This window comes from Chelonoidis abingdonii, chromosome 24 (assembly GCF_003597395.2).
Source record: "Chelonoidis abingdonii isolate Lonesome George chromosome 24, CheloAbing_2.0, whole genome shotgun sequence".
NCBI lineage: Eukaryota > Metazoa > Chordata > Testudines > Testudinidae > Chelonoidis > Chelonoidis abingdonii.
The window spans coordinates 17,770,487-17,797,142 of NC_133792.1; the positions used below are offsets into that span (position 1 = coordinate 17,770,487).

A 26,656-nucleotide genomic window follows, 5' to 3' on the forward strand; every position below is an offset into this window, starting at 1 on the left:
TGGAGTTTTCTTGGTCATGTAACACCATGTGGCTAATGCACAAATGAATCAGTCAATCATGTTGCAAAATTGCTGCTCACAATGAACAAGGTGCATGAAGCTGGAAACATACAGCAATTTTATCGCCGTCAGAACTTGGCATCGAGACTGCACGTGACTCCTGCCTCTTCGTCCCTGTGCATGGTGCCAGCCTGATATTAAGCATTTTAGGAAGGTGCCACTGCATGGGCGCATATCTCAATTAAGTCTCCCCTGTGAAGGACATGGGAATGAGAGTCAGGAGACTTGGGTTCTGCAGTCCAGGCCTTGGGCAAGTCACAGGCCTACTCTGTGCCTCAGTTTTCCCCATCTCTAAAATGGGGATCGTGATAGCCACCATTATATTGTGCTTTAAGATCTCTGGTTAAGAGCTATAGTGCAGTAGGAGCGATAGGCTCAGTACGCAACTCCAGATGTCTCATTTGGGGGAAGCCTACAATGCAGTGATGTTGCAAAGATTTCCAGGGCCTCGTACTACTGAGCTGTTCAGAGGCAATAATGGTTCTGCTTGCACTTATGGTCGGCCTGTGTTGCTCGTCTGTGTACACTGTGCATTTGAGACTTGCCTGCCAAGACTTTCAGAGGAGAGGGGAGGCGGCTGCATGCTGGCCTCTGACTGGCTCAGAGAGGTAGTGGAGGGCGGGTCGGAGGCATAGCAAAGAAGGCAGGGACATGCTTAGTCAGCAGCTGTGGTGGTGCTGGTGTAGCCCAGCTGGCTGCTGTGACAACTTTGCTGCAGACTCTGTCTCCACATGGGACCCGGTATCTGTTGATCACAGGCTGATTAAAGGGACAGCAGAGACATAACCAGCTGCATCTGTTTGCTTATTATAAGGGGCAGCACTTCCAGCAGCTAGGGCTCCTTTTAGCTGAGTTCATAAATCAGAAGTGTCAGCAGTTCCCATTTCAAGAAAGGAGCTTCCAGCATGTGTCTACTTATACCCAGGTGGTGTCCCTCCAAGGGTTACTGTTATTTGCCTCTGCACTGATCAAGGTGTGCGTAAAGCTACTATTGTTCCCCTTGGCTTCATGCTTCCTCCGATATGCTTGAAACGCCCAGCAAATCAGATTTCTGCCCTTCTCTCTATTCAAATCGCAATCTGAAACTCACTTTCCTGAGAAGCCCAGTGATGCTGACCCGTGGCACTAAAAGCATGGCTAGCCAGCCTCTTCCATTTACCCCCCTGGCCATGCTCTCAAACGGAGCCATTCCAGTCAGCCTCTGCACAGCACTCGCATCTCAGAATGCTTCCCAGGAGCTGAAGGATTCTCTCTCTTTCTTCCCTGCCACTGAGCAGCCACCTTGGGGTGCAAGGGGATTGGTGCCAGAAGAACAAGAGTCCCTTGTGGGAAAGGCTGGGTGGAGAGGTAGGTTTTGCATTGACCCGTGTATGCAGTGAGCTTAGTAACAATTCTTACTCCTCCCAGCAGCAAGCTCCATGGCCTGGATCTGGTGCCGGTGAAGAATTCCACTAGTAAGTTTGAGGATCTGGCAAGGACCCAGAGTTCTCAGCAGCGAGCCATGGGGTTAGCTTCCGCTTATCAAGCGATGGGGCAGGCACCGATTCTCTGCCTCTCCCAGGGCATTGCGTGTCTGGCCTTGATTGTCCATCTACAGCAGGGGTAGGCAACCTATGGCACGGGTGCCGAAGGCAGCACGCAAGCTGATTTTCAGTGGCACTCACACTGCCCGGGTCCTGGCCACCAGTCCAGAGGGCTCTGCATTTTAATTTAATTTTAAATGAAGCTTCTTAAACATTTTAAAAACCTTATTTACTTTACATACAATAGTTTAGTTATGTATTATAGGCTTATAGAAAGAGATCTTCTAAAAACGTTAAAATGTATTACTGGCACCCGAAACCTTAAATCAGAGTGAATAAATGAAGACTTGGCACACCAATTCTGAAAGGTTGCCGACTCCTGATCTACAACAACAGCGTTGATGGGAGACTAGATTCTGCTCAGGGTTATGGCACACTCTGATGGCAGAATGAAAGGGTCAAGGCCCCAGATGACAGAAACTCTGCGGAAAGGTTCACAGATGTCCAGTACTGCCCATAAAAAAGGGTGACAATGGCTGGGGAGATGGTGTGGCTAGGGCTGCTGGAACTATCCCCAGAGGAGTCACGTTTAAAGCAACCTCGACCGCTATTGAGAAGCAACTTTCTGAATCAGCTCCGAAACTTTGCTGAGAAAGAAAGCGAAATGTCACCAACATACATTCTGCTGCCACTAGCAAGTTCTCTCAGCTAATGTGGGAGGACAGTTAAAGGCTATTGCTGAAGCGTCAAAGAGAATAGGGAAAAGCAGCAGGGATACTATGGGACAGACCCATTTAATAAATATTTTATTATTAATTCAATTATATGACACTTCATAGTGAAATTTTGGGTCCCCCTTCTCTGGGGAAACAGGCCCATCCTGGAAAAAAGCCTCTGGCATAGCTTTTACGTGGCTTTACGATTTTTACACTGACAGAGAATGCTGTTGGATTCAGTATATGACTTTCTGTAGTAACTGAAGATGATGCAGAATTGTGACTCATCTCACATAAACCTGTATCTTAACTCTGTACATAAAAGCCCATCGAGGCAAAAAATGCAGGGATCTTGGCCTAAGCAACCAACTGCTTAGCAAAGTCTCAACGTTGCAAAAATTCTAAGTTATTGTACTATCAATGTGCCAGTATTTTTAATTTGCCCAGAAAATGGAAACAGCTGATGGCTGGGCAAGAAGAAAAAGCTGCACTGTACAAAGCATAGCAGGCTTTAAAAAGGATTGGTTGTTTCATTGGAAAACATGAGTATTCAACCTGTAATAGTAAGGATTTAAAAAAAAAAAAACGGTTTAGGAAGGACTATGAACTCATGTTCCAGGGTATAAGCAGCCAACCTCAAATTAGTAGGTCAGGAATAAACTTCTCTCTGGGCAGATTATCTCATAGCTGGCTGGAGCAGGGTTCTTGCATCTTCTGCAGCAGCTGGTGCTGGCCACTGTTGGAGAAAGGAAACTGGAGCAGATGGGCCAGGGGTCAGATCCAGTCTGGCAAAACCTATCTTCTCAAAGCAAATGTTTTGAAACAAGAAGTCCAACATGAAACCAACCCTCTTATGCAGAAAAGAATGTAGGTTTATTTGCAGTAAAAACCATGGTTGGGGGGAAAATAATCTATCAGTAAAATTACACTTTGTTTTTGTTGTAGGATTTACTTTGATGTACTGTAACTGAAAAAGATCTGGAAAACTTCATGCAAGAAGGATTTCTAAGTCGCATCTAAAGCTTCTATTCCAGCATTACAAGCTACTCCAAATAATTTCCAAATTCTGAGCTAGAAACTATTCCATAAACAAACTTTTTATCTTACATTCCCTCCACCCGCCCCTTTGATCTCAATTAGTGCAGTGCAAAGGAAAAAAAAATCAAGGAGTTTACATATTTTCCAACATATCCTGTTACAATTTTGAATGTTTTGCGATGAACTAAAATATATATACATTTTTCTCGCCATCATAAAAAACATTTTCCCCTCTTATTCACAGATATATAGCGTGGCAATTGGCTGAATAATTAATTACAAACAAGAAGAATCTTTTGTAACAAGTTTCTTACAACAGTAAACGAGAGAGAGAGAGAGAGATGGAGATTTTCTGAGGAACGATTCATTTTTGCTGAGAGTGAGGAGGGGGAGCCATTCCTGATTACGTGCAGAGACTGTACAGTATCTATTATGTGGTTTGGTAACAGGCAAAGATAACTATACATGCTACATGAGAGAATGAATAAGGCTCCAGTGATATGGGGTCCATGCTTTTTTATAGGGGTTCACTGTCCACAGACCCTCACAACATAACAACGTTTTTTTAACAGAAATTTTAAACAACAGATTCAGCTAAGGCTTAAGAAATGTCTGAGGCATAAATGAAACCATCTTTCCATATGAGGAGAGATTAATAAGACTGGGACTTCTCAGCTTGGAGAAGAGACGACTAAGGGGGGATATGATAGAGGTCTATAAAATCATGGCTGGTGTGGAGAAAGTAAATAAGGGAGTGTTGTTTACTCCTTCTCATAACACAAGAACTAGGGTCACCAAATGAAATTAATAGGCAGCAGGTATAAAACAAACAAAAGGAAGTATTTTTTCTCACAACACACAGTCAAACTGTGAAACTCTTTGCCAGGCGATGTTGTGAAGGTCAAGACTATAACAGGGTTCAAGAAAGAACTAGGTAAAGTTCATGGAGGATTGGTCCATCAATGGATACTAGCTAGGATGGGCAGGGATGGTGTTGCTAGCCTCTGTCTGCCAGAAGCTGGGAATAGGTGATAGGGGATGGATCACTTGATGATTACCTGTGTTGCTCATACTCTCTGGAGCACCTGGCACTGGCCACTATCAGAAGATGGGATACTGGCCTAGATGGACCTTTGGTCTGACCCAGCATGGCCGTTCTTATCTTGAATTTTCTTCTCTTTATCCATTTTTTGTTGGGTCTTCTGGACCCAAATTCTGCCCTCAGATGCTACTGAAGGTTGAATCAGGTCCTTTGGTCTACATTTTCAAAAATGACTAGTGATTTTTGGGTGCCTAACTTGCAACATCTTAAAGACTTTTTTTCCCACAGAGAGCAGATACTTAGCAGTTTTTGGAAATCAGGCCCCTTGAAGTCATCTCAAGCTGGGCAACCAAAATCACCAGTGAGCCTTGAGAAGCTCGGCCTGTAGGCTGGGATTCTCAAAGGAGCTTAATGGATGTGGGTGCCCAACTCCCAATTCCCTTTCAGTGGGTGCTAAGCCTGCAACTCCCCATATGGCTTGTGTACATGGTGACACTCAGGAAAATTAATCTGAACTAACTAAGGGTGTGAATTCATAGTGGATTAATTAAACTGCATTAAGACCTGTGTGGACAATCATTTAGAATTAAAGTGTCCTTAGCTGAATTCAAACTTAATTTCCAAAGTCAAGTCAACTGATCTGAATTAAGGCCACTTTACTTCTGAATAAGAGCATCCACAAAAGGATTTAATGCAGTTTATGTAATCCAATTTAAAAATTAATTCAGATTAATTTTCCTGAGAGTGTCCCCATGTACACAAACCCTCAGCCTCCTTTTGGCTTCCTTCTCCAAAGCTCTGCCTCATTTCCTTTCAATACTGGCAGGCTGAGATGACAAAAGTCAAAAGGTACAGAGGTTGTGGACAATCAAGAAGACTGACCTGAGATAGGTTAGCACCGGACAATAGCCTTTAACAAAACCACAAGACGTCTGACTGCTCTGTTCTTGCCATCACTCTGCAGGACAAAATGGTAAGAGGAACCGCCCCTGGACTCTGTGCAAATTGCAATCCCCTATAACCTGACCACAGGTATGTTTAGACTCTGGCATTTGAGCAGCAGGCATCGGGTTAGTTAATCTTCGCTTAAACTAAAATATTTTCTAATCAATATGGTGCAACGTGAATGTTTCACTGGCGGCTTTGGCACAAGGAAGAACGAACAAACAGGCAGTTCACACTGATTGAGACAGACCACAGGAAAACATACATCAAAACAAGCAGCAAAATCATTCAGCTTGTGCTTGGTCACTAAACAGCAATTTACCTTCAAAGGTCGTTTGTTTTCCTTTTCATTCAGTGCACAGAATTCTCCTTTTGGCTTTAGTATCCCAATCTGGCTGCAACAATTTGGCTATAATTCCACAGATTATACCTGGAGTATTTGCAGAATGGCTAGATAGCATTTCTTTATTCGTCCATTGTAAGATGTGTGGCTGCAGCTCTCCTCTAAAGGCGAGCAGCCGTGATCACTTCGGTTGGTGTCCATTACGCCAGTGCAAATCTAGAGTTCCTCTGGATTTACATCAGTGCAAACGAGAGCAGAATCTGGCCCAAAGCCCAGTAGCAAAGTCTCAAAGCTGTCGAGATGCAGAAAAATGTGAGATGGGAGCAACGGATCCAAAAGTGCACTGAGGGCATGTCTACACTAGTATCTTAGGTCAACTTACAACTGCAGTGGTTCATGTCCACACTACTCTTCTTCTGTCGATGGTGTGCGTCCTCACCAGGAGCACTTCCACCGACTTAAGAGGGGCAGTGATGGAGTGAGTGGGGGGGCTGGAAGCCCGAGATCTCGGCTCCACATGCAGCTCCCCGCTGGGAGCCTGGCTGCCCAGCTGGAGCCGTGAATTTGACAAGAATGACAGCCAACAGTCAGCATAAGTAATGCAGTGTCTACACAGACACTGCGTCACCCTAACTATACCCACATAAGCCCTATGCCTCTCTGATGGAGGTGGAGTTATGATGTTAGTATAGTAGGGCACTTACATCGGCGGGAGCAAGGCTGTAGTGTGTACACTGACACAATTAGGCGGACGTAAGCTGCCTTAGGTCGACCTAACTCTATAGCGCAGACCAAGCCTCATTTAAAGCAACAGGAGGAGAATTTCTTGGGCTTGGCAGTGCGGGAAGTGGGAGTTGTTCCTTGTCGGGGATGCATCATGTTTGTTTTAAATAATGCACTTTGCTGGTGAGCAAAGGGCAGCACCTGGCAGAGGTCATGTGAAATTGATTCCACTGGACAGTTCTGCCTATCCCATAAAATGGACATAACTTGGAAAGCGAGAGACCCAGGAGTACATTATTCAGAGCAGTGCAATGATGAAAAAGACACAGTGAGGGGGCAACACAGAATTTTTCCTTATTGGCTGCAGGGGTGACGGGAGGGGGAAAAACAGGTGGAAAGACTTGGGGAGTAACCTCATGGTGCTGGTGGATGGGGCAAAGAGACTCTTTCTATTTTTGGATAATGAGGGATTCAGCCTGCAGTCCTTAGTCAGGTGAGTAAGCCCCATTGGAGGTCAATGAGGCAGATGCGTATAATGGCTACAGGAACAGGCCATTAATCTGGCAGGGGCTTCTGTATTCTTGTTAGGCACAGGACAAGCATACTGTGAATGGTGCACATGCTGGAGCAGATGATGCACATCTGGAGCTATTACCGTATGTGCCACCCAGCACATCAATAGCTTCCAAATACTCTTCCCAGGGAGGGCACATTCCGCAGCCCCCGAACACCGCCAGACATGCTGATACAGACGGTGCTGTCCCTTCTGCCCTGGGTGAATCTAGTGGGACCAAAGTTAGTCCGAGAGAACAGACTCACGTTGCATGATGTCTGGGGGTGGCTGTATCCAGTTTGACTTCACGCCTGTCTGTCTGTCTCTCTCTCTTTTCAAAAACTCATTCCTAGTTTACAATGGGTATCTTACAAAGCTCACAGATAGACGCCTCCTCACCATGCCTCTGCTCTGCTCCCCAAATCACCTCGGGTGCGGGGGGCAGCAGAGTTGGGCTCTGCCGTCAAACACACCGACTTGACAAGAAAAATTGTTATCCAGAGGGGTCCATTCAAGCAGCAGGGGGAGAGCGCAGGGTGGGGTGAGGTCGCCTCTTCTGATACTTTGGGGCTGGCTTGCTCCTTCTCAGTAGAAATCTGAAACGCTCCCTCCACCTTCAGTCAGAGTGAAACTTTGGTTGCTGCCGACCATGAGCCCCAGGATGGCCTTTGAAACACCCTCTGTGAAATGGGTTTGGATGAAGTGTCTGAGCAGAGCTGTGCTGAGTTATCCTTGCTCAGGCAAGGCTGTTGAGCATGATCTTCCCAGGACCCTCCTGCTGCTGTTACAGACAACTGTTACCTTATAGACACCCTCTCTTAAACACAAGTAACACAACCCAGGATTGAGAGCCAGTGGCACCCCCTGACGCGCACACACACTTTACAGAGGATTGATTGTAAACAATTCACAATAGACTTGTTAATACTGGAGGATTTCTGATTGCGTTTCACTCAGAGCCCTGGGCGTTGGGACCACTGTGCACACTCTGCAGTGGCTTTTCCTGGACGCTCGGCAATGCCTGCAAGAGATCCAGTCCTCGTTATACTCCCTCCTCCTCCACGTAGGTTGAAGGAAACCAACCAATCTGCAGCAGAAAAGGAAAGATGAGCAGAACCCTTTGGGCATGGATATGCAAAAAGACCCACCCAAACTGAGCAGAAAGACATTTTCCTCGTAGAACGGGCTCCATCATCCCACCATTTATGTTGCCCCAGAAGTCTGGTCCTATATCCATAGAGCTGACACATATACAATGTCTTGCTCCCAGCTATGGAAGATTGAGACTTTAGTCTGGGTGGAAGAGCACTTGGTTCTCCAGCATGGTCCAATAATGTGAACACGGAACAGAGTTAGGCTAGGTTCTAGTCCTGACTATGCTACTGATTCTGTCTGTATGATCTGGGCCAAGTCATTTACCCACTGTGCCTCAGTCTTCCCCATTACTTAAAAAGGAACAACAAATCTCCCCCACAGAAGGCTGCTCTGTGGATTAACTCAGTAGTGTCTACAAAGTCTGACGGGAGGCACTGCAGATCAGCATCATTACACTGTGGAGTAGTCTCCCTGGGGGCGTCCTCAGGCACCATCACTTGTATCCAGTACAATTGCTAATGTCTATGATTCTGAGCCATGGACCTTCAGAGCCATTCTTGTGTCAGTTCCCAGCATAAAGCCACAAGGTGGATCAGATCCAGATGCCTGCTGTGCCTGTGAGACTGGCCCTGATGCTGTTCCCGGTCTCTGTGCTGCTCTACATTTAAAGGTCACTGCCAGGTGCTGTCCTTTTGAAAGGAATAATTTTACAGCATTGGCCAAGGACTACCTCCATCAGAAGCAGGAATGGGATGCTGGTACATTGCATGGTAAAGGGAAGCAAGCTGGAGAAGTCCATTGCTTTCCCAGGCAGGAATCCAACTGCAGAGCTGCAACTCTGGTTTCCTGAAGTCTTTTCCATGTGTCCAACCTTTAGCTGGTGCACACAATTCTCTCTTACTAAAGGTGTGTAGAGTACATATCCCAGCACAGGTATAAATAGCAGGGTAGACAGTGAGTTGAGACACACAAGAACCTATGGGAAATACCCTGCACAGCTCTCTACATGCCCAAGCTATGCCTCCCATGGTCTATACTGCTGTTTTTACAAGGGTGCTGTCCCAATCCCTCCCCAAGGCCAGAGGCCTGGAAAGGCTCCAGCAGCAGGGAAAGGCTTTGACAGGGGTAGGCAGCTGGGAAAGGCATTCAGCAGCTCCAGCAGTGATAACTCCCCCCGGCCAGAGCCTTTTGCTGTCACACGTAGCTACACACCACAGTGTGGACGCACCCTGCTTTTCACTGCAGCGTGTACCTGTACATACAAGACATGCTGCCGACAGTGTAGACAAGGCTCAAGTTGAAACCATAAGGCAGTGTGGTCTGGAGGAACAAGCACAAAATTGGGAGTTGGGAAGTTCTGGGTTCTAATCTCACTGCTGTCGCCTATTCATTTCAACACCTTTGTCAAGTCACTTTCCCTGTCTTAGTTTTCCCCATCTGTAAAATGGGGCTAATTCTTACTCTTCCACCTCCTGCGGACTAATTAGTAGAGCTGGCTGAAAACAGGGAAAAGGCAATGTTTCCCTCACCCTCCTCTCGTTTCTTTTTTTTTAAATAAAACTAGATTGAAATTTGGAAAATTCTGACCCGCACTCTTAGTGAGTCCACATCTGAACACACCTACTATTCTAAAAAGGCAAAGTAGTGTTATTTAAATATAAAAGAACCCTCATCTCTCCATCACTTACTCTTCCATTTGTTTCTCCCTTCCACCATCCCTGGTCCCCGCCTATCCTGCTGTAGATTTTCACCACGTCGCCCTCTCGCAAAGAGAGCTCTCGCATGTCCCGTGCGGCGAAGTTGTAGCGTGCCACCGCTGTCCCTATGGCCGGAGGCGTGACCACTGCGGGTGGACAAGGAAAAGGAATTAGAGGCCTGCACTGCAGTGTGAGATCATCTGAAGCCTGGGAAAAGCTAGACTGTGTTCAACCTGGGTTTTTATCAGAGCCCTCATTTCCATTGCAAGCTCAGGGCAGAAAACAGCTCTGTGGACTAAGATAGTCAATTAGATATTAAGGTGGCTCTATTTTAATCCTTCAGCTATGCATGAATTGGAATTGCATGGTTTCCAAGGCGCTGGGTTTTCCATTCTCAACATCTCATTGGTCTCATAATGAGTCTCAATCAGTTGCATCATCCCTCTAGTCACTGGATTTAAAACTTTGAAGGACACCCAGGAAAGGGACTGTCGTGTGTGTGTGTGTGTGTGTGTGTGTGTGTGTGTGTGTGTGTGTGTTGCTACAGGTGATTGGGCCAAGGGGTATCTCTATGGAAAGGGGGAAGTGGGATAGAAGCAACTGTTTTATAAAAAATAAAGGAAACAAGAAAAATCTATTCCAAAGTTATCCCCATCACTTCCAGTTGTTGCTTCACTGCTCTGACATCTAATGGGCCACCTCATTTAAGGGAGATTCCACAAAGCAATTTATATTTAAACTACCTCTTTATCAGCTGTTGGGATTAGCCACAATGGCAAAGTCTCTCAATGGCACTGAGATAAGGAACCTGTAAATTGCAATATAAGGACTGACCACCTAGGGTGGGGTCCTCTCTCTGACAGAGGCCATCGGCCAAAATAGGTGCTTTGGTGAAAAGGCCCCTATTTGGGATACAGTTTTTCAACAATATCCTAGCAATGGGGAATTTCTTTCTGATCCTAGCTTGTAATCCGTTTGTAGACCACACACTCCAGAGCACAATGTCAGCAGAACTGCAGATGCTATTCTTATTAACAGACATTGCTAATCCTTTTTTAGAAACTGTACTTATATATTTAGTTCAGAAGGACCAGAAACTGGTCATCAGTTTACAACATGCAAGGGGGATTCCATTATTAACATCTTCCCCGGGATTAGGAATTGAACAGAACCAGATTGTAGCAAATGGTGCAGATCTCAGTTGCTTCAGGCCAGGAAAGAAAGGGTTTATCCCCTTTAGCACAGAGGTTGCAAAGGCAATATGCGAAATATACCATCTGACTTCTCTGCAACATTGTCCTGCAGGTTATACAGGCAGAGGGAGTCAGGGGGTTTAAATGATGTGAAGGGACATGGTTATAGCAGTGATCATGCTCTCAGAGTCACAGGCAAACAAGGGGGTGAAAGGGTGGTTTTTTAAGTTTAGAAAAAAAGTTTTTTCTCCTGCTGTTTGTTTCTCTGAACTGTCCTTTAGTCTTAAGGACTTTTCAGTTAAAAAACTATTTAAAATTTTAAATATTTTGCAAACCGAGGTTGAACTGGGTTTAGAGGAGGAAGCTTTGCCCAGGTTTTCAGCGCGCAGGATGTAAGGAGATGCAGATGGTAACAGACAATGAACATACAGAAAACACATTTACTGCAGGGTTCATATGGCCTAGTAAAGGTGCCAGACTGGAGAACAGAGTGTGAACGATGAAAGCTTTGAACTCTTTCACTAGAAGCATGCTCAGAGCTGATTTTTTGTATCAATCTCATTCACTTGCAGGATGCAGATTTCACAGAAAAGCTCTCCGGGGAAGGAATCTTTCTTTTAAAATTATGTAACGAAGCCCAGCAAGAATAAGATGTGATTTTCACTGTCCAGGCTGATGAAAATGCTAAAAGTGAAAAGGCATAAACAGCGAGAAGCGATTGGGTTCTAAACACCTTTTTCACTTCTGATCATTTAAGGTGTTGCTGGTACCACAGGAGAAGGAAGATGCTTGTCGGATGCAAGTTGGAGTTGAATATTGCTCCAACATTTTATAGGGGATTCCATCACTTTTTGACAACATAGGCTCCTCCCAGCTGCCCTAATTATGACGCTACTGAGCATGCTCAGACATTAGAGCTCAAAAACTACTGGAAATGAAAGTTCTATTAGTGTAGCAAGGAAAAAACAGTCTTTAAAATGGTGTGATGCCAATGTTCTGATCTACGAGAGAGACAGGAAAAACGGGTCAAGCTTGAAGTATATCATGAGATCCCAATGCACTAGATTTAGATTTCTTTTTTCTCCCCCGACCGCTTTTCTCACTATTTAATTCACTGTGTTTTCTTATTTGGTTTCTTGCATTTTTCTGGTTAGCAGATTCTGCCCCCAGCTGACACCCCCAAGGAGGGGCAATACCTTAGCTGAACTTTTTATATAGATGGGGAGGGATGGCAGGGGGCAGGTGGAGGGTCCCACTGCGGATGGCTTTCAAGCTGATACCGTTTGTGTCCTGTCAAAAAGGAGGCAGAGGCCCTGCTGCCCTAGAGATGGCCAGTAGATGGTGCTTTCTTCTCAAGCACAGAAGGAGCTATATACCTGACCAGAAAGGAGTGGAGGAATTCTGAGAAGAAAAGTTGAGGCCCTGAGGACTGAGGAAAGAAAAGTTGTAGGAAGCACAGGAAGCTGCAAAGAGGTTAGAAACAGAGGCAGAAGAACAAGAATTAAAAAGGAAATTAAAAATCCACAGTGCAGTAGAAGCTTGCAAAAAAGAAAACACTAAGCATGCAGCCATTCTTGTTCGGGAGCCTCAGCTGTGGCTAAATTAAGGCAGGAAAAGCTCTGGGAGGACTTAGGATACATCCACACCGTTAAAATCCAATGGGCCAGATTCTCCTCCTGCTTACACTGGTGTAAATCAGGAGTGAGTCCATTGAAGTCAGTGGACCCAATTCTCTTGCCTTTGTTCAGAGCAAGAGGAATAAATTGGGAGCAACTTGCCATTGAAGAAAAATGGACAGAACCAGTTGAACATTTCCGGTTTTGATGTAAAATGCCTTTTTAACCAAAATGAAAATGTTCACGAACAAAATTCATTTTTGATTAGCTCAGACTCATGCTCAGGATCATGGATTCAAGTCCCATACTGGGCACACTTCTTTCCAGAGGTCAGACTAAATGATCTGACAGTCCCTTCTGGCCTATGAACCCCCTTTGTTCGCTGGAGACCAGCTAGGGCTCCTACATCTGTCACACAGGTATTTCTTAAAAGGGGAACCAGAGGGGTGGCTGTCCATGAAATATCTGGGCTGTTGTAGATATAAGTCACTGTCCTAGGCATGCTGGGTTTTACCTGGGGAGCGAGTGAAGGTTCTGGAGGTAGAACGTTCTCGGGATTTGTATGGATATTTTAACGTTGTATCCAGCTGTTTAAAGCTCTCCTTCAGTGAGTGGGTCTGGTAGTATTCGACCAATTCCTAGCGAGAACACATCAAGTACACGTGATCACCAATGGGGCTCAGCATGGCTCCAGAAAAGCAAGTCACGCGCACAGTGAGAAGAGCAAATTCAAAAACATACCAAAAGGCTTTCAAATTTTTTGGCTTCTGTGATGTGAATCCAGTTGTCTTTCTCCACCACCTTAATGTGCTTGACTTCCTCATTAAACCTGTGATAACAATCGCAGCAGGCACTTCAGAAACACCCTGACCCTTACGCTTCAGCTTCTGTCCCGCCGTATATTAGCACGTAGCACTCTGCCTTCTACCAACGCTTTATCACCACCACCCACTTGGCTCAACCCCCTGGCAGATGCACCAGCCTTATCCCCATCCCAGATGGGGAATCGAAAGCACAAGGGGTAAGTGGACAAGGGAGTCAGTGTCGGAGCTGGGAACAGAACTCAGCAGAGGGGCTGGGTGCAGGGTTTAGAACAAACAATTTATTTGCCAAAAAGTGCAGTGCTGAGTGACCCAGAATGATTCATGAATTTGCCAAACAGTTTCAGCCCCAGCAAAAGTTTTCCAGCGTCATTCACAAAATGGCCAGAGGAGGTGGAAATTGCGGTAGTTTTGCCTCCCTTATAATTTTTAGCCCAGTGGTTAGAGCACTCACCTGGTATGTGGGTGACCCAGGTTCAGTTCTCCCCTCTGCCTGATGGGAAACAGGGATTTGAAATTGGGTGTTGTTCCCTGCAGAAGATGCTCTAACCAGTGGGCTATAGGATATTCTAGTGCCAGTCTCTCAGTCTCTCCTGTTGAAGCTGTTCCATTGTGTGTAAATAATGAAATGAGAGTGAGCATGTAGCGCTCTGGTGCCTTACCAACCATTCCGAATGTTCACAATATGCTGGATTAACCAGATGGTTACACAGCAGCATACTAAAACCATCAATGACGCCTTTACTTTAAAGGCCAATACTTCAATAAGCCAGAAATCCTCATGTTTAAACAGTCCAGTACCAATCTCTAACCAGCACTTCATCGGTGTGCGCTCTTTTACTTCACAGTAGTTCCTTACAGGGAACCTCTATGAAGCTAAACCCAGCCAGAACGAGACTCTCATATCCTACAAAGGGGCATCAGTACTAATGAGTCTTAAAACATAGGACTCCAGGTAGATCAGTGGGACTGCACTGCACTTGCCATTTCAAATCCGAAAGGGAAAAGGGAGCATCTTCCGTAGACAACTTATCTGATGTCTAAGGTGATCAGGCTGTCATTAAAATCACAAGCTTTCCTCAAGTGCAGAACCAGAGGAAAGTAAAGCTTATCGGTCCAACATGGTCAATTTCACACCCAGGTGACATCAGCTCAATGCCTCGCACTGGTTACCCAGCAGTCACTTTACCACCTTGTCCGAGCTCCGTTAACAGAAGCACCCATTGCTATACTCACTTAATACTGATGGCAAAGCGCTCGGCCTCTGCTGGTCTCTCTCGAATCAGGTACGTCCCGCTGACGTGTGACTTCAGCAGGTTGTCTGTCTGTTGCCTCTCCATGTTTCCTGCAAACCTAAAGGAACACTCCCTGTTTGGTGCTGAGATCACAGAGCAGCCAGTACTGACTGTAGGTTTGGCTGACAAGGCTCTGTCTCGTAACACAGGATTTCTACTGTGTTTTGAGTTGGGCCGGGGTCAAAAAGTCTACAATCATCCCTCCTGACTGGTGCGGCTCCCTAACTGGCAGGTAACAGGGACCAATCAATTACCTTTCCTGGCTTTTGCATGAGCCCATGAGTCACTCATTAAACCAAGAGCTCATGTGGACTTTACAGTCACTGGTTATCGCTCGATCTTCCCCACAGAACATCCTGGATGGTAACACGCTCCAAAGACGATCAGCCTGCTTGCTGATACCAGGCACATAAATACCATGTCACCCTGACACAGCACAGAACTGGAAGTCCTAGCAGCAAGTCTTCTACAAGACTATACAGTCCGGTCCAACCCTGGGGGCACTTGCTGCAAGTGTCAAATGAACTGAATTCCCATCATAGTCACTGGGAGCCCAGGGTCCCCAGCACTTGGCAGGGGTGGGAGCTGAGCTGGGACAATGGTGAGAGCTTTTGAATCCTCAGCCTCCAAGTGTCTTCTTAAAAGGAAACCAATGACTATCAATCCAGCTCATTTCAGACTCCTGCTTCCGGGAGTCAGAGCTAGCCATCTTCTAGGTCAGAGCCTCCTTGGGGCAGGGATTTCTAGGGGGAGATTTTCAAAGCTACAAAGGCCAGTTTGGTGCCCACCTTGCAATGGGAGTTGGGTACCAAACTATCCTTCGACAATCTCCTCTGTTACCTGTACAGTAGTAAGGACATTGACTACGGTCAAGTAGGACAAAAGACGCTATCCTGGATGGGTGTGGAGTTCAAAGCATGAGTACTCATGAGGGGACTTCCTTGATTTGCCAGGTTATCCAGAATGTAGGTAATTTTAATTTATGGGAGATTTTATATTAATATTTAAAAATATGTTTTAACAAAAAAAATCCATTTGTAAAGGTCAGGAGCGGGATGGGTGAGTAAGAGAGAAAGGGGGTCTGATCAAACCCTTTATCAGTAGGCAAAACAGTGACCAGAGATAACTTACATGGCAAGTAACTGCTTTGCAAGTTAAGAGAAAAGATGTAATGGTGCAGAGTGCAGCCCCTTTCCTTTTTTGAAGTCTTTTGTTTTTATACTGTTCCTAGAAAGCCACCTGGACGGGGAATGAGTCCCAAGGTGCACAGGTTTCAATGAAAAACTTCTTGGGCTTAAGTAAAGCACTGATACCAATGGGCAGAACTAGAGGGAAGGGAAAGCTTCTCCTGCAGAGATCTGCCCATGCCCGACATCAACATCCAACACCCTTCTCCTGAGCAGGGACCTGCCAACCCAGGCAAAGTAGCAAGAGCTCAACAAATGCATTTCCCACCTGTGCTCTGACCCAAAGCCCACTACAGTCTATGTAAAAGGAGTCCCATTGATTTCAGCTGGCGTTGGATCACGCTCTGAAGTCGGCATTAAAGCTCAAGACTTCGGAAGTGAAATGCTAATGCACCAACTGACTATGCCATTTTAGCCCTATTTGCCTGAAAGTTGCACGGGCTCCTGTACATCGACAGTGGACAGGGGGGTTGGGGAGAGGGGAGGTTGAGGGGAGCTACCAAAGTGCATTCATAATTTATTCCATAGCGGATTTGTGACAAAGTAATGGAATTAAAGGGTAAAGCCAATGTATCTTTATGTCAGCAGTAAAGCATTTCTATCAGAATGTCTCATTTAATGACCAACTTACCAAGGATACGCTGTGTAGTCTATTTCTCTCGAAGGAGGCCGGCCGATGGGAGGCTACAGCAAAGAGAACAGCGCTTATTACTCTGGAGCGCAGATCCTAATTAGATTATAGATCATCTTGGATACACTCCTCTGTACGGGAGCGTTTTTATGTGCCAAGCATTTTACGAGTTATTGGCCTCGGAGTCAGAGGAAGAGGGTTACAATCAACAGATTTTCTCATTGGCACGCACACACAAACCAGCTGTGCCAAGTGTATTGGGTATTTTGATTTATCTGACCCGTCTGTGGTCCTACGTGTGGCTACATGCTGCAGTGAAAAGCAGGATGCATTCACACAGTGCTATACGAGACAGGGAACGTTTCTAGAGGGGAGATAGGTTCGAGCAGGGGGACACTGCACTGCTTGGGCAGGTAGAGACCCTGCAGGGTTCCTTCCCTAAGGTCTTGGCATGTCTTTGTTCGACTCAGCTAAGCAGGGGCTTGCCGTCCACACTGCTATTTATACCCATGCTAGGGGGACATACAATTCACGCCCCCGTAAGTGTAGACATAGCCTAAGAGTAATTCAAAGCTTTGAAAACTTGTTAACAACTAACCACCACTTAGCTTCTCTGAAGTGCAATCTCAAAGCACCTGACAGTGCGGGGTCAGCATTATCCCCAAGCTGCAGATGATGAAATCAGGGCCCATAGAGGTAAGCAAACTAGCCCAAGATCACGTAGCAAGCTAGGGGTGATGCTAAGAAGAGAACCCAGGTCTTCTAGATTCCCAGGGTAGTGCAGTGCCCTATCCACTGAACCACACTGTGTTGCCCACTGGCTGAAAACATCTTTCCCTCCACATCCTCAACCCGTTTTTATTTCTGTTAACATTTTGGGACAATCTTTTTCTTAGTCCAAGCACAAAGGTAAGGTGGAGGGGAGCAGATGAGTCACTGGAAGTTATCCCTGACCTACACTGGCCCCATGGCAGCACGGCTTGTGGTCTAAAGATTATACAAATAGCCCCACAAGCCAGCAGGTCAGGGAGTTGGCATGTGGGTCAAACCATGGCCAAGCACATCACCCAAGCACACTAAAGGCTATTGCCAGGGTTTAAATGGGGAAGTGAGAAGAGCATTTGCATGGGTTATATGTAAAGCCTGAATAGGAAGAATGCATTTACTGCAGTACAAAAGATACGTTAGTAAAGTAATATGTTTTACGGGGCTTGGGCATACTCCCCTAAAATGGGCCAGCAAGGGTGCAGAGAATGAGCATGGCTGAGTTGGGCGGTGAGGTTTGTGAATGAAGACCCCAGATTTGGAAAGAAGCCCAGGTTCGAAAATTAGTCCCTGGCTGTCACACATCCTTGTGCTAAAGCACTTGTTAAAATGCAGTTGAACGGAATGAAGAAGTTAAAGGTGCAAGGGCAAGGAGCCGGGGACTTGCAATAGGAGTGAGGAAAGAGTGTGCTAAGGGAGAAGCAAAGTGCATGTTACACTAAGGAGAGCGCACAACATGCACGAGACACCTGCAATTGCTGTGCAGCGTGAGTCGAGAATTCACTTACTCAGGAGACTCATTTACTCTAAGAGTCCCAAAGCCCACAGGAGTTAATGGAAAGATCAAGCCCTGAAACCCAGTAGGGGTCAAATTTAGGGTTTAGGGCTGGACTGAAGAATACCAGGCTCCCCTTACTGGGTAAGTGCCAATGATCTACACTCCTCCAGTCCTTTCATAACTGCTAGCAAATGGCTCAATGCACTGGCTCAGTTTTGGTTAATTGGCAGAAAATGGAAAATTAAATTAATAGATGAGACTTCACTTGGTTACCCATTAACACACCACCCAACACATTAGAGGTCTCCAAGACCGGGCCACTATGAAGGTACAAAGCACCATCATAGGTAATTCTTTTAGCCTGATAAATAAGTGAAATAATTTGCAGACTCCATTGAGTGTCCCTGCCTGACCTTGAGCCTCGGTCAGAAATCTCCCCTAACACATTCTTCAGTCCTCCGTGACTGACCAGGCCTGCAGGCAAAACTCACACTTCAGGAGGTGCTACAGTCTCTCCTAGGCATAGCTGGATGTCCCAGGCAAGGCAGCGTGTGAAGCTACGCTCTGGAGAAAGGCATCCATCCAAGCCGGCACCATTTTGAGCATAAATATTCACCCATCTCAAACAAAATCCCGACAGCAAGGAAGACAGTTCCCAATTGAGGCTTACATCAGTTATATCCAGAGTGACTCCAACAAGCAGAGATACTCCGGCTGCATGCTGGTGTACAGCCCATGATTTAAGTTGTCTTGCTTTAGGAGATGGGCCCCAAACTAACTCCCCGAAACCTGAACATGCCCAAGCTTGGAGGTGTTGGGCTCAGGTCTGTTTTTATGTACTTACCCTGGTGTCCACAGGACAGGGCTTCACTGATGAACTGGGAAAATAACCAGACTTCTTCGTCTGTATTAACCTCCCCTGTAAATAAAGATTAACGTCAAGCACTGTGCCAAAGAAACTGGATTCTTTGCTCCAGTTTCGGAGAACTGCGCATGTTCGGAGAACTCCTTGACACGAGCTGAAAATATGCCTCAGAGAATTTATTTGGACGACAGCTGGCAAACTCCAGTGAATAAAAGTGCAAAGGGGGAAAATAAATAAGAAAGAACTTTTTGACTAGCCAGTAGCCTCTGTGTAAGAACTTCTGAATATTTCCAAAGAACAACTTCACTCACTTCCCACCACTGCGAATCCGGGTCCCCTCTGAGCAGTTCTATTATGTCCCCGGTCTGAAATGTTAACACTGGCTTTCCTGGGTGAGCTGGGTTGCCATGGTAATTCTGAACAGCCACCATTTTAGGACCTTGAAAGAGGAAGAAAACAAAACCTATTGTTACGAGAAGGCCATCTTGTGAGCCACTAACCCAGAGAACGCTAGCGGTCAGGATTTGCTGGCATAGCTCATTCATGCTCATGGAATGGCGTTTTGATTTGCTCAAGCTACATGGCTAGCATGAGAGTGTCTGACAAGCTAAAACATTAGGGGCAGATAATGATGGGCCCAACTGAACCCCAGCTGCAAAGATGGCACCTGCCTTGGAACCGTGAAATCTCAGGCAGGCTTTAGTTGGGCAACAACAAGCCACGCGCGAATCATCCCAAGCTGAGTGACACAGACTGGGATTTCTGAGGGGACAACGAGTTAGGTGCCCAGCTCCCACTGACTGTTGATGGGATTTAGAACTGACATTCTGTGCTGCGAATGATCATGTGTTAAATATTCCTCCCCTGCCACACTCAACTGACAATATTTATCTTAGCTCCCTTCTTTTCAGCTGCTTTTACCTCACTCCCACCACGCAGCTAATGAGAGCAGCATGCTCATGCTCAAAATGTCCATGTCGCCAGCTTGGATTAGAAGGACTTTTCCCCCAGTCCAGGCTTTCCTGTAACAACCACACTTATACAGCTCTCACTGCCGAAGTATCTGAGCACCTCCCCGTGTTTAATGTATTTATCTTCACAATCCCAGGGAGACTGGGCAGTGCTGTTGTCCCCATGAGAGACATGTGAACTGAGAGGTGGCTAAGTGACTGGCCCAAGGCCACACAGAAAGTCTGTGGTGGAGCAGTGACTTTAGCCTGGGTCTTCCAAGTCCTAAGCAGGTGCTCAGACCATAGTATCATTCTCCTCAATCTCAGCCATAATGTGAAGGCACGTGCCTGTGAGCAGAATGAGGGTTACCCCAGTCTCATGGCTTCTTAAGGCTTGTCTATATATGGAAGTTTTGCTGCTTTAAATATGGCTACGCCCACACTTAAAATGCTACAGCAATGCTTCAGTGTAGACACTTACTACAGCAAAGGGAGGGGTTCTCCCATCAGTGTAGTCATTCCAACTCCCTGAGAAGCAGTAGCTAGGCTGATGGAAGAATTCTTCCCATCAACCTAGTGCTGTATACAATGGAGGAAGGTTGGCTTAACTACATCTCTCACGGATGTGGATTTTTCACACCCCGAGAGATGTAGCTCTGCCAATGTAACTTTTCAGTGTAGACCAGCCCTATACTGGTACTGTTAAAGCAGCAAAATACAAAAAAAACAAACATCACGACCACCCCTCAGTGTAGATGCAGTTATACTGGTATAAGGCACCTTCCTGTTAATATAAGTGTGGGGTTTTAGTGGCATAACTATGTTGGCAAAAAATCACCCCCTTAACCAACATAGTTGTACCAGTATAACTTAAGTGTAGACATGGCAAAGAGTCCTGTGGCACCTTATACACTAACAGATGTATTGGAGCATGAGCTTTCGTGGTGAATGGCCACTTCATCAGATGCAACGAATTCACCAACGAAAGCTCATGCTCCAATACATCTGTTAGTCTATATGGTGCCACAGGACTCTTTGCCGCTTTTACAGATCCAGACTAACATGGCTACCCCTCTGATGCTTAAGTGTAGACCAGGCTTTAGGTGCAAACACTGTATGAGAGCCCCTTCCAAAATGTGTCATCCTCAGCCTCTTTGAACCAGATGCCAATGCTGCCTCCCCTACGTTACCCATTTACAAAACACCACCACCACTCTTACCAGGTCCTGTATTTAATGAGTCCTGCAAAGAGAGAGAAAATAGTTTATGTTCACTAAAACTTATTTCAACTGAATGTATTTAAAGATAAAATGAGATGCCCTTAAGTACCATAGTAACCTCTGCTCTTGCCCTGATCACCGCAAAGATCCCTGTGCAGATTCCATTTTTTCCTAAGGCGAGGGACGTATCATGCTGTAGCTACCCATAATCCTTCACTTGAGGGACAGGAAGGTTTCCATTCTCTGTATGAGGAACCTTCACAATTTTAGCAGGGGAAATGCTGAGGTGAAAATTTATCCTGCTGCCCAAGTTCTCCATCTGCGATAGTTCAGAATGCAGAGCCATTGCAGCATTGTGAGTCAGCACATCTGACGGTGATCACCATGACTGGCAGGCAAGACACACGTGGAACAGGCCAATTCTGGTCTAAAATGAAGGACATCTGTTACCAGTACTTATCCTGAGAGGTGCTCAGATCCCCAAAATCCCACAGAAGTGAAAAGAAAGTGGGGGGTGATCAGCTCCTTGTAGGATCAGGTCCCTAGGACAACGTGACAGGGATATTATCCAATGTAACGTTTGCAGTGACTGCTGGGGACCCTCCCCAAGGCCCATGCTGCCTCCAGGGCTAGTTGAAAACTAACAGCTGTAATTCAATCTGGACTAGTGAAACACAGATGCCCCCACAGCCTCTACCTGACAGGGAGTTAGGAGGGAATGAGAGGCTTGTTAAACAAACATACCTGGTCTGCTGGAGAACCTGAAAAAAAATGTCAAAATAATTGGTTAATTTAGGGGGAAACAACCCTCTGTTTTGTACTTTCCTCTACTCCATGGCACAACTCAAGCGGCTGCAGTGCCTCATCATTTTGACAGAAGGGACCAAAAGTGAGGCACTACAGACTTACTCCAACGCCCACTGAAGTCAGCAGGAACCTTTCCATCCATATCACTGGGCTGTGGCTCAGGCCCCAAATCACACTCAGCTCTGCCAACGCACCTCAGGCCTGCAAACAACTCTTTGGTGACAAACACATCCTGAGCCACACTCTGCGGATTTGTGCCTGGCTGCGTGTGTGGTGGGGGCTTGAGGGTGTGAGAGAGAAAGAGCATTGTGTGGTTATATTGCCCAAATGCCAATTAGAAATTAGACTAAGAACTGCCCCACCAACCACCACATCAGAGCAGTTGCAGGTGTAAATATAATACTCCAATGGAGCTATCTACTGACAGCCTATTTGTTTGTCTCCATTATACACACACACACACACTCCCCTGCCCCCTTAGGGGGCCTGATGGAATTTTCCTTCATTGTTGTCCATTTTCCCTATCCTTGTTGCTTTCTAAGCGGCAACACTTTTACCTTCACCTGGAGGGAAGACGACTTCGTCTTCTCAGAGACTGGTTTGACAAGACTTAGCCAAGAAGGGGTATTAAACAGTGCAGTAAATTACCTTCTGTTACCTCTCTGCCTCCCACAACCATCAGCCAAACTCTGCAGCTTCCCAGTCAACAGCTGTTTGGGTAGGAATCTCAAGATTGCTCCTAAATCGGATCTATAGATCCTGTACTTCATGTCCTACTACAGTAAGTCTCTTCTAACATTAGCTTCAGTGAATCTGCCTGCAGGGGGATTTATTTTAGGGGGTAGAGATACCTCAGTGATTTGAGCACTGGCCTGCTAAACCCAAGGTTGAAAGTTCAGTCCTTGAGGGAGCCATTTAGGGATCTGGGGCAAAAATCTGTCTGGGGATTGGTCCTGCTTTGAGCAAGGGGTTGGACTATATGACCCCCTGAAGTCCCTTCCAACCCTTATATTACATGATTCTATGAATCAGTCAAGTTGGTTGCAAGATCCCATCTGCTGCATGGTAGAGATTATTAAGTATCTTTCCAACTTGCTTGCTGGCTTTATGTTCCTTTACTGTATTCAGAGTAGTCCCCTGAAATATATGTATACTTACTACAGGGGACTACTTGAAATAGTCAGAATATACATATACCCATACATACTCACACACACAAGAGCTATGCACAGTGAGTTACCATATTAGGAAGCGGATGGAAAACTCTTAAAAAAAAATTCTTAATCTATTCAGAACTGGACATAAAACAGTAGATGACATTTAGTGCTAGTAAGAAAACAACTTTTATCTATCAGATCATTCACAAGAAGCCAAGCCCTTTTAAAAAACACTAAAATGTCAAAAGACTTACTGATCTTGCAGGGAGGAATAATTTCCAAGCATTCTTTATGAGCACCTGCTCCACATTTCATGCACAGATAGCCCTGATAGAAAGTTCCTCTGTAAAAAGAGAAGTTGAAAATTTCTTCATTCCAGTCCCCTCCTTGATATTCCTACCCAGTTACCCGTTTGTTTTACTTCTTGACTCTTCTACAGAGTTAATATAGACAAATCTACACTGGTCATGAAGTTATACTACCACTGATGGGCATCACACTGAAAGGAGGACATACCTCTGGTGTAGTTAAACTATCAGACTCCTGGGATTTATTCCTAGCTCTGCCATTTGACCTTAGGTAAATCACTTAACCTCCCTGTGCCTCAGTTTACTTATCTGTGATGTGGGGATAATAGGATTTAGCCACCTTCAGGAGGCAGAGATGGGGAGGTGGTTTCTGAAACCTAATTTCTTGTGATGTGCTTTCAAATTCCCCCTATGAAATATGCAGAATTAAGTGCAAAGATCTATTACTAAATGATAGCTTGTCATTAGTTACCAGATCACGAGCTTGCAGGACTGTATAGCAAAAACCCACACGGATACAGTATTTACGTGAATTCTGATTAGTTTAGCTATTAAATTTTATTGATGGACAGGGTCTCAGAATAGCATATAAAGACCAACAGCGACAATGCACACAATTCTATATTAACAAGGAGTTTCTTAATGCAACATTTGTTGAGCTAATGAGAATTTCATTTGCCATTGGGTAGGCCAGGCAATAAGCAGCCCCCTTGGGCAGGTTATGGTGTCAGCATATGGTCCTTGCATGCAAGATTTATCTATAGCCTCAGGCCAGCAATTCCTGCTCCTTGCTGAAACTCTGCAATGATGCATAAAGGATTCTGTTTCCTGTCGAATGGCCAGATATTTGTACCTGCTTTCCCATAGCAATGGGGCAGGGGCATGGACTTATAACTCCTGTAGTTACTAGGATATCCTGATCATTAGGGTCATTTATGCGATACAGCAGAGATGAGCTGGAAATCTGGCAGTTGGGTGTGAATTGAGAGCAGAGGAAAGGAAAAGAATGAAAAGAGGGAATAAAAAAGACAAACCCATTTTAGATGTTGAAAACAACTAGCCAAAAGGCTGAGAAGTTTGAGTTTTAAGTCACAAAGACCTCACACATGACAGTCTCCCGTTATTGTGTCCCCGTGAAATGTCTGTTAGATCAGTGGTTCTCGAGCAGGTTTCAGGGGGACCACCAAGCAGGGCCAGTGTTAGACTCGCTGGGACCCAGGGCAGAAAGCTGAAGCCTCCACCAGATGGGACTGAAGTCCTCAGCCCCGTCACCCGAGGCTGAAGCTGAACTTAGCTTTGTGGGGTCCTGTGGCATGGGGCCCCAGACAATTGCCCTACCTGTTACCCCCTAACACTGGCTCTGGCTTCTATATGCAGAAAACCAGTTGTTATGGCACAGGTGGGCCACGGAGTTTTTATAGCATCTTGGGGGTACCTCAGAAAGAAAAAAGTTGAGAACCCCTGTGTTAGACAGTGGACCCACTGTGTTGAATATGGAGTCCCCCAGAGGATGGAAGGCAACGCAGAATCCAGGTTTGGGGACGGCAAAACAGTTAAGAGAACTCTTGGTTGCTCCCGCATTGGATCAGCCTGCCTGCGATGCGACAGCAGTGGGGTGTCAAGTAAGTGGGCTGCCCCCAATGTGAGAAGACAGCCAGGCTTGGTGCAGATTAATGAGTTAAAATCTATAGTTCAAATATAACCACGAGTCTGGAGAGCTGGAAGATGCCCATGAGCCCAACTGCTCCACACAGGGAGTGGCTGAGTAGTGTGACCGTGATACTGCAGAGCTAACATCCCGGCTGGTGACATGAGGGCATGGTTTGTGGAAAAGGCTTAGGCTGGGCTTCCCATTGACCTTCAGCAGGTGTTGGGTACCTCTTTGCCCACTGTGTCTTTGAAAATAGCCCCTTTTGTGGGCCAGAGTAAATGCAGAACAAAGATGGCTCCATCTTAGGAGAGTGGCAAATACAGCACAGCCATCAGTTAACATTGGGCAGGTGTGTGCATGACATACTGATAAAACCACAGCCTGTTCCCACCCACATTTGTTCCCCCCGGTCAGGGCAAAGGGGCCTATTGTGTGGGATTCTGTGCCACCATTCGCAGTATTGTTATTCCAGCTAGAGCACTGCAATCATACACATGAAGAATCATGAAAAAACAGCAGCAATGCGGATTTCAGATTCGCCACAGCCTGAAATGCCACAGCTGACAAGCGGTAAGTCAGAGAATCTCAGATTCCTAGCCTTTCCCAACTCACATCTTTTCTTGACTGGGTGAAAGACCAGGGAAATGATGAATGAGCAATTACACTTTTATTTTTAATGGACATGTTTTTTAAAAAAGTTTTCATCTGAAGAGTCAGAAGAGCATTGCTCACCTTAAAAACATCTTGCACGCTTTGCAGTTGGTCGTCTTTTCAAATGTGTACATCTGGAAGTTGTGGTGATTCGCGTTGGCTTTATCTGGCTTAATGTTGGACCTAATTCCAAAGAGTGGAAAAACCAAAATGAAAGACAAATCCCCAAAGTTGTATCAAGTTGCCCTTGCCAGACTTTCTGAGTTCTATGGTCTTTGGTTGCAGCTACTGTCTGGACTTCAGTCAAAGTTTTGAAATCACAGAGCATACTTTAAGATCTTGCACAAGAGTAAAAGAATAAGCAAATCATTTGGGGCTAGCTGTTGGGAAGGGGTTATGTGTGGTGCTTAAAATTTCATTGATATTTTCACACATGATCCTGTCTTTCCCTCCTAAGCCAGTCATTAACTAGAACTCACCACTGTGCAGAAGGCCAATATGAGACCTACGCACTACTTATGTCCTCAAAATAGGGCTTAAATAGGATGCAATGCCCTTGTGCTGACTCTCTGTGCAGATTTTAGCCCTTAACTCCAGCTGTTTGGTCAAATACATGCTCAACGCTGCATGCCACAGGTTTTCTCCCAAGGTGGCAATTTCTATAGACATCTTCCCTGCACGCGCTTTTTGCATGAATCATTTGGTTAGACACTATCACATCAGGCCCAATTCCGGAAGCCCTTTGTGCATGGAAGTCCTATGGAAGTCAGTGAGAGTTGCAGATCAGAACTCTGGGCTCTGAGAACTAGCAACTGAGTTGACAAGGCCATGTTTCATTAGCAGCAATAGTGTGTACCCAGAGATGATTTTTGCAGGGAAGCTTAAAACACTCACATTGCCATTTCAAACTGCTCCATCCACTTCCTCTTCATGTCTTCCGTCTTGCAGAAAAACTGGAAGCCCTGCTTTCCTTGAAGGTGAATCAGGTAGAACCCATATGACCACTGCAATAGGAAATCAAAATAA

General features: G+C 45.7%; 1 protein-coding gene across 5 annotated transcripts in view; it reads right to left on the minus strand.

Annotated features, from left to right (window-relative positions):
* Nucleotides 1-7,219: 7,219 nt before the first annotated feature.
* The window catches only part of VAV2 (vav guanine nucleotide exchange factor 2), a 291,963-nt gene continuing 272,526 nt past the window's right edge, over nt 7,220-26,656 (minus strand). For 3 of the 5 annotated variants that reach the window (XM_075060419.1, XM_032767528.2, XM_032767527.2), the window contains 14 exons: nt 26,525-26,634; nt 25,712-25,813; nt 23,275-23,363; nt 21,801-21,817; nt 21,057-21,078; nt 19,198-19,325; nt 18,866-18,940; nt 16,479-16,531; nt 14,602-14,718; nt 13,286-13,373; nt 13,059-13,182; nt 12,305-12,391; nt 9,727-9,881; nt 7,220-8,030 (listed from right to left, as the gene is read on the minus strand). In XM_075060419.1, coding sequence (XP_074916520.1) covers nt 7,986-8,030; nt 9,727-9,881; nt 12,305-12,391; nt 13,059-13,182; nt 13,286-13,373; nt 14,602-14,718; nt 16,479-16,531; nt 18,866-18,940; nt 19,198-19,325; nt 21,057-21,078; nt 21,801-21,817; nt 23,275-23,363; nt 25,712-25,813; nt 26,525-26,634 — 1,212 coding nt within the window. In that variant the 3' untranslated portion in view covers nt 7,220-7,985. The remainder of the gene's footprint in view (nt 8,031-9,726; nt 9,882-12,304; nt 12,392-13,058; nt 13,183-13,285; nt 13,374-14,601; nt 14,719-16,478; nt 16,532-18,865; nt 18,941-19,197; nt 19,326-21,056; nt 21,079-21,800; nt 21,818-23,274; nt 23,364-25,711; nt 25,814-26,524; nt 26,635-26,656) is intronic. The other 2 variants (XM_032767531.2, XM_075060420.1) reach the window with 1 other exon arrangement.